The sequence below is a fragment of the Ruditapes philippinarum genome, unplaced genomic scaffold, assembly GCF_026571515.1.
Source record: "Ruditapes philippinarum isolate M1 unplaced genomic scaffold, ASM2657151v2 ctg4072_1_1_1_1, whole genome shotgun sequence".
Taxonomy (NCBI): domain Eukaryota; kingdom Metazoa; phylum Mollusca; class Bivalvia; order Venerida; family Veneridae; genus Ruditapes; species Ruditapes philippinarum.
This window is the reverse complement of record NW_026860750.1, coordinates 45193-53430: the sequence shown is the minus strand read 5'-3', so window position 1 is coordinate 53430 and position 8238 is coordinate 45193. Positions and strand designations below refer to the sequence as shown.

Here is an 8238-nt window from a genome sequence, read left to right as displayed (position 1 = left end):
GCCCTTGAATCAGACTTCTCTACTTATTTGAGGTCATTTCAAGGGCAGATAACTTATACATACTTAAATGCATTCTTGTTTTTACTTCAGGATTATGTTTTTCTTTTTACTGTTGAGTACAAAACATAATAACAATCAATTCCTAATATCGTTTCTGTTTACATTGATTTTGTATTTTTTTCAATGAAAATAAAGGTACTTTAAATTCTTAAAAATAGGCCATTTTTTAAAGAAAAAATGCAAAGGTTAAAAGAAGTGGAAAAAACTATCCACTCTAAATTTGTTCTTGAAATTTTGCACATCGACTAAAATGAAGGTAAGCTTTATGAAAATAAGAAAAAAATTGAATTGTTTCCCTTCATTGTAAATTATCTGCCCTTGTATTTAAAAGTCCAATTCAAGGGCAGATAAGTCGAAAATGAGAACGGTGACCCCAATTATTTTCTGTTTAAAATGTTGTTTCTGTTATCATATTCTAACAACATGCCAAGTTTAAAGAAATTCTATTGAACAGTTTTAATTTTGCCTATATGTCGATATGAAAACTCCTTAAAATCAGTAAAACCTGGCACATCTTGATTATTGTGTGATTGTTTATAGTGAACAGAAATAAGAATAATTTTTGACTGGTATTACGAAATGTAACATGATGCATATATATTGAAATAGTGCTAAATATAAATGACATTTGTAATAGGTTAGAATAAAATTTTTCTATTAAATTTTTTATCTTAACTTTTGACCTACTTGCTAAATGACAGTTATTTATCTCATTAATGTGATAATCGGATATAACTTTACCAACGGCACAGAGATAGCCAGGGACAAAACAGGTTTGTTCTTTGAGCTTGTGTATCAATATACCATAAATTCATGTATATGTTTTATATTTTAATTAACAATAACATCTTGTTTTAATGTTGAACGTGTTTTTACAAGAACATGTACCACATGAATGAGTCATCGTTTCATTTTAACGTCTAGATAAGAACATAAATGAGCCGCGTCAAGACAAAACCAACATAATGGGTTTGCGACCAGCATGGATCCAGACCAGCCTGCGCATCCGCGCAGTCTGATCAGGACCCATGCTGTTCGCTGTCAGTTTCTCTACTTGTTCTAGAGTTTGTAAGCGAACAGCATGGACCCAGATCAGACTGCGCGGATGCGCAGGCTGGTCTGGATCCATGCTGGTCGCATACACATTATGTTGGTTTTGTCGTGACGCGGCTCAAATATAGAATTCAATTTTACTTTGTTTTATGACTGTTTTACTCTACTTTAACACCACGACTTTTTTATGTAAAATATTAATTGTCTTTTCATTCCGTTTGAAATTTACAAAGACATTATTGATACAGCTTTTTAAGACTTTACCAACTATATACGTAAACTTAAGGTTCGGTTGTATCTGTGATTTATTTCTTTATTAAGCGCTGCAATGAATTCTTCACTGTGACCAAATTGTTAACAAATGTTTGTCTTATTAACCATTATAATGAATGATATGATAATTCTTATTTTCATATTACTTTGATCAGTTTGATTGATTAAATTCTTTGGGCCAAATTTTTGATAATAAATAAGAGATTGTACAATTTAGTACACTGATGCCGATGATGATTTTGAAATACGTTCAAAATAATATTTAACTTATAGAGTACACAATATCAACGTATGTTTCGTACATCGTGTCAACACGAAAATGAACCGGTTGCATATCACTTGAGGGCATTAATTCATTACACTTGTAGAAATTATTATTTATTTCAGATTGATCATGGATTATATATTCATGTTCGCATTCATTATAACATTTGTAAATGAAGTATCAAGTGATTATTTATGTGTATGTAGTCACCACACACAAAGAGAAATATACGGAACGGTATGTTGTTATCTGTTTTATTATCTGTTCCGTTTTGTTGCTAGATTCATCATATGTTTATATGCATAGAAGTACGAGACTGCTATGGTATTAATACATCTATTAATTTATATTGGTCGAGGAAGATCTCGACTGGATAACTAACAAGTCATTATCAACTTTCTTACAAAGTGAACGCCTACAAATCTCACAGGATTTCTGAATCAGTCGTGACTTTTAGACTCAATGCGCGAGACATAGTGTAATGGAATAATCATGTCTCTTATGATGATCGAACTAGAGACTTTTAAATAACTAATTTGTAACATTGTATTGAGATAAGAGGTTTAGTTAATGAATAATTGGAATGTAGCGAGGCATCGCTTTATCTCTGTTCCTCAAGTTTTTTTCGCATTGTTTACAATTTCACATTTTGAAGATACATGTTTGCAATATAGAATATTCCTTTACGTTTTATTGTACGATCATCGTAATATAGACTCATCAGAATTTGCAATATTATGGGGAAAACACACACACAAAAAAAAACAACAAAAGAAAAAGACACACAAAAATACAAACAAAAACAAATATATATGCATGAAAGGTTTGTTACATAGATTATACTACTTCGTGTTTATATTATTATATGATGCTGGCCATGAACAAAACGAAATTTTATGTTTGAAATATTAGAGCAAAGATCAACAAAAGAAATCGATATTCACGAAATGCAGCCCCAATAACTTCCCGCAAAGCAATAACTTCCCGCAAAGCAAAAGCATCGAAAGGAACCGCATATAGACGGGAAAAGCATAAGGCCAGATAAAGGGTGCCTCTCCAAAGACAAAAATACCAAAACTATTAATCCTGAAAACGATGCAATGTAAATAAAAAATAAACGACAAATATCGACCCAGAGTCAATGTTAGTACCAATTGTTATATTATGTTTTAGCCTTCAGTGAATTCAATGCCACTGGGATTCCTATATCAAGATGAGTGCAAAGCTCTAGTATCACAGCCGAAGTTAGACAAACAGTGGATAGCCGTCCAGTTCTATCATATGGTAAGTTTCAACTTTTTACATGTTTATTAACTTTAGTCTAATTTGATCAGGACCAAGTATTTGCGTTCAAATGCCTTCTACGAACATTTTTGTAAGTCTACCATCTACAGCTGGCCCTCCAAAAAATCAGACAGTAACTGTAATCATGTTACAAAAGACAACTCTTTATCTGTATTCGATGTCTAGTAAAAATGTTATTGCATCAAACAGCAATAACAAAACTTTTATTGCATCAAAAACCAGTTTCAAAAGTATGACAAGAGAAAACATCGCTACAACGCAGCGAAAAACGAAATCCCTAAAGAACTTTCAAAACTATCAGATTACAATTGTTGCATACTCGGTTTGATTGAGTCTGTTCAAAGACAGTACTGGAAAACATCAAATAGAGAAAAAGAAGGAGTCCAAATAGTGCTCTCAAAACGCTAAACTGGAAACATGCACTGGCTCTGCAAAATTTTCACTTATACTTATCCCTTTAATATGTCTTCCGAAACAAAATGTCACTTACTGAAGAACGTCCTATTACAAACATTTCCGTTGGTGCCGGATTTCTTACAGACTCACTAAAATACTCTGTTTTTTTTCCTTAAACGTTCCGTCGATTTTTTATGGCAAAGGATATGCATAACGCTTTCTTGTCGAAACCATTAAACCATTTTGATTATCCCCTATCACTTGTTTTGTTTTATTTTCAAATATTGAATTTAAATATTTATTTATCGGGGCATATCTAATACAAGGATAATCTTTATTCCATGCATGTCTGATTAAGCGACATTAACAATTGTTAGTAGTGACGGTCATTATTTAATCCCACATGCATTATCATTATTCTTAGATGTTCTCTTGCAGATTGCTTACATAGAAACAGATGCTCTAGTAAATATTGTTCAGTGTCAAGGAACAATACCAGATGAAGACAAAGGTAAACCTGTCACAATAATGATATGATATATATTTCTATCAATTACATTACTAGGGTATCTTACGAGGGACGTTCCAAAATGCCATTTGTACTTTATTTGGCTTATTTCATGAAAATTGAAACGAAAATACACAAATCTATCTCGGGTAAATGACAAATGACTTCTGAACTTACAGACAAAATTTCACTGATCTCCGTACAATGAACATTGCTGTACAGTGTATTCATACATGTTAACACTACATAAAATGCTTGCTAAAATGAAAGGCTTATTTATTAAATAATGTATGACACTGCTCGATGAAAAGCCTGTAGATATTCACTGAGAAGTGTAAATCATTTATGTTGATGATCAAATGTAACACATATTTTTCTGTAGGTAAGTAGCTAAAATAAGCTTAAAGATGCTGCTCAGTTGAATTCGTCCTGCAACAACTTCGACTATCATCTACAAAACTTAAGATGCCCGATATATAGTTAGGCAGTTGGCCGTATAAAATAGTGACAAATCGAACTTGTCAATGATTTTTCAGTTAGTCTAAACATGTTTTATTTCTCAGAATTTATATTCATGCTATAGTTTATATTATATACAATGCATTTCAAGGATTCTTAAAAATGAAAGACAAGGTCTAGTAAAATGTTTTCCTGTATTCTTCATTTTATTTTGAAATAACATTCTTAAACTGAGGAAGAGAAATGCAAGAACAGTACCAGATTTGTTGACGAATGGGCAAAAGAGGACATAAGTGGCAAAGGCAGCTCCCGATAATGAATAAACGCATTTAACAATTTGTTTTCTTCTTTGTTTGTTTCGACTTCTTTGGCAACTTGTATTACATTTTAATGCTTACTTTGTAAATTTCTTCTCATTACCAATTTTTTTATACCAAATTTATAAATCTTAGCCTTTTTGTTGTTTCTACCTATTTCATTTAGGCATGTTATAATCTGTATGATATATTTTATCACCTTTTACATGTAAATACATAAGAAATTTCCTGTCTCATTAAATACTGTCACATTTCATAAACCATTATATTTCAGTTATACGAATATGTTCATGTCATGTGTAATTCGTGAATCATATGTCGTATTTGTATTAGGTAATATGATGGCGATATTGTTTTGCTTAAATCAAGTAATAAAATATCTCTTCTGTTCGATATGTATAACTTAAGCTGTGCTTATTAAATGAGTATTAGGCCGCCCGTAAAACCTTCTTGTTACATGCAATGAATGACATATATCCATATCTCCACAGTGTAACTTTCCCAGTTAGGGCCATTTTGCATAAATCTGCTGCTACAAATCTGTGTTGAATCTTTTAGCAATTCTTTTGGCATATCAAATTTGAAGTTTATCATTCTTTTAATTTATCATGCACTTTATATTATTTGTCATTTGTTCTTCTAATGTTAATTAGTTGTATCTTAGAGTGCTTGGTAATAAATACCAATTAAGAAATTAATTGAAACATCCCCATTACGCATCATTTAGTAATAAATTATATGACATGCATATGTTCAAATGTTCATACTTGCTTTAGAAAGTTGTATTGGCTAATGTGTAATAACTTAGTAGTCTTACTTCAATGCTTTCCCGCCAAAAAAGTCTAACATAGGTCAATATCGTATTAAATCGGTTGTTTCCGGAACGTTATTATTTCAAAATCTTGGGCATTAGATTATTTACAATCACTTATGCAATAAATTCCGTTTATAAACAGTTAAGAATTAATGAATACCGAATATTGTGAACAAAAACGTTCCGGAAATGACCGAATTTTTACGATATTGGCCGATGTTAGAAACTTTTTCGCGGGAAAGCATTGAAGTAAGACTACCATGAACTCCATCCTTTGAAAAATAGAGTTATGTTAAAGAATGAATGATAGTTACTTATGCTCATCATACTTATGCATTATATTGGTTCTTATATTATATCAAAAGCCAGTACAATGTTCCCACCAACCACACAGAAGCCGGGACAGACGAGTACGACAAAGCCGTCACATGCAGTAACTACTGGGATATCCACTTCTAATCCTACACAAATGAATTCCCACACGACATCCGGGTTACAATCAACAACATATCGCCAAACTTCACATAGCACATCAACAAGAAAAACAACGCAATCAACAATTCATGTAACGCATAGTCCTACTACACACCATCATGTTACTGTAATACCAACTGCTGCTCATTTCACAATAGGTTTGTATGGTAAATTTATAAGAACACAGTAATTAAAGGCACCGTCATCGTGGTATCATACGTGCCTTTTATCATACAAATAGCTTTATGAAGGTCAATTTCTGAACGTTTTGGGTTTTTTTTTAAATTAAAAATATTTTGTTTTGGTGAAAAATATGTTTGATACATCTCGCACCTTTACAATCAAACAGTAACGGTAGGACGTAGACCGTTACGGAATAATCACGAAATCTAACAAAAAATTCAGTTTTAGATTACATATGGATAATTTATATTGATAGCATTCAGATTTAAATTGCAAATTAACATTTTTTACACTATTGAAGATATATTTACTAGAAATAATTCCGTTTACTTATTCGTACCTTGTACTAATATAAATTGTTGTGCATAATGCAATATCCGTCTGTCCATTATATATCTAAGATTGCAAAAGGTGTCAGTCATACTTAGAATCCATTACAAAAACTAGATTGTGACAACAGTTACTGTAGTAAAGTAATTGTTATAAGTGTTAAGTTAAATGAACCATAGTATATTTTCAGGTCATTTAGAGCTTTGTCCAGCAAATGTACGTCGGGGCTCATTAATTAATGGATTCAAACTAGGGCAATATAAGCACAGTTGTTACGAGGTTTGTAACACGCCAGTGTCATGGTTCCATGCTAATGAAATGTGCAAAGCTAGAAGAGGTCACCTTGCAACTCTGAGCAATCTGAGTGAAAATCATTTCCTTAATATGTTAATAAAACAGTATTTTCACGGAAAAGAATTCTGGATCGGACTGAATGACCTCGGTCATGAAGAACACTTCACCTGGTCATCTGGTATCTATCATTTCATTTATTCGACTTATTTTATTATTAAATTAATCTTTAATTTTGTCAAACTGACCTGTAAAGTATCACAATGTCACAATCGTTTGCTTGAAGATATCGTGTGTATTAAACGTTTGGCTTATCCCATTCATTTACATCCGTAAGAATAACTAAAATTCAATATTTATCTAATGATATATAAATCTTTTTGATCAATTTTGTTAACAGGGGAGCATGACTCGTATAGAAACTGGAGACATGGTCGCAAGAGCTCACATCATTCTCGGGAAGACTGTGTTGTAATGCTAGATAACGGCCATTGGGATGACATGGAATGCGGGTCGACTATGGCCTTCATGGAATTCCTACAACCTAGACACCCATACGTGTGTGAATACGGTATGTCGTCATAACGTTAAGTAAACGAAAATATTACACCATTTTGGTTTATAATAACGTAAATACTACGTCATTTAGTATATTTACACATAGTTATGACATCAGGACATTCCTTACTGCAAACATATCTTATGCTTCAGTATTTTAAAGCGTATGAAAATCACAGTCGGCGAATGTGATCAAATGAGCTTTTTATTCGTAAGAATATTGAATAAAGCAATGAAAATCTTTATCTACAGATTATCAAATTTAAATACAACAAACAATTGCATTGCACACAGCTTATGTGTATCATTCACAATAAAATGTAAAATATAAAATGTTAAGAATTGGTTGTTTATGTTATTTCAGTTAGTTACTTCATCTATGCTAGAATAACTTGTACCGTGCAAAAAAAAATAATAAGATAACATTATTAAAAGGTTCAAATGCATGTAATATATTATTGATCGTATAATAATTGTGCTTATGATTTAGTTTATATCATGAAATTGGAAGTCTACATTTTTGTTCACTTGCAGGTACAGTGAATGGAGCAGCTTTAGTTGGCTGAACACAGTAATCTTACGTGATTCAATTATCTTTACCATTGTTGTTGAATAAAAATGTTAAACATACAACTAAAAAGAAACTTGTTATGTCATACTGAGATATGCTTCATTTCCCGAACCTTTAATGTGTTGTAAGGACATAACAAAGTAGAAATATGATTATATTGTGGTTTGTCTTCATGTAAATTAGAGAGGAGTCCAAATAGTAGTTGTATCCAGATTTTAACACTAATTATTTCTAGTGCATTATGAAACGAAATTTTTGATTGGTTCACATAAAATATGAACATATTCATCAAGTATTTAATACTTATGCAAAAAATGTACTTAGAATTGATAAGTATTTTTAAAAATGGTAAAATGAATAACTTTATTATAAACTACACTT

At 31.6% G+C, this 8238-nt stretch overlaps 1 protein-coding gene across 1 annotated transcript; it reads left to right on the top strand.

Moving 5' to 3' along the window:
- The first annotated feature begins 676 nt into the window (after positions 1 to 676).
- LOC132713264 (aggrecan core protein-like) lies at positions 677 to 7926 on the top strand. Its single transcript, XM_060695776.1, has 8 exons — positions 677 to 833; positions 1774 to 1888; positions 2825 to 2935; positions 3791 to 3863; positions 5816 to 6082; positions 6628 to 6909; positions 7129 to 7299; positions 7821 to 7926. The coding sequence occupies exons 2-8, from the start codon at positions 1781 to 1783 to the stop codon at positions 7850 to 7852; spliced, it is 1044 nt and encodes a 347-aa protein (XP_060551759.1). The 5' UTR covers positions 677 to 833; positions 1774 to 1780; the 3' UTR covers positions 7853 to 7926.
- Positions 7927 to 8238: the final 312 nt, after the last annotated feature.

What these genes read in the sequence shown, in the direction of transcription:
- LOC132713264 (XM_060695776.1), top strand. Translation starts at nt 1,781, where the DNA reads ATGGATTATATATTCATGTTCGCATTCATTATAACATTTGTAAATGAA. An exon ending in AATACCAGATGAAGACAAAG is followed by an intron (nt 3,864 to 5,815) that starts GTAAACCTGTCA and finishes TTATATCAAAAG; the next exon opens with CCAGTACAATGTTCCCACCA. An exon ending in ACACTTCACCTGGTCATCTG is followed by an intron (nt 6,910 to 7,128) that starts GTATCTATCATT and finishes TTTTGTTAACAG; the next exon opens with GGGAGCATGACTCGTATAGA.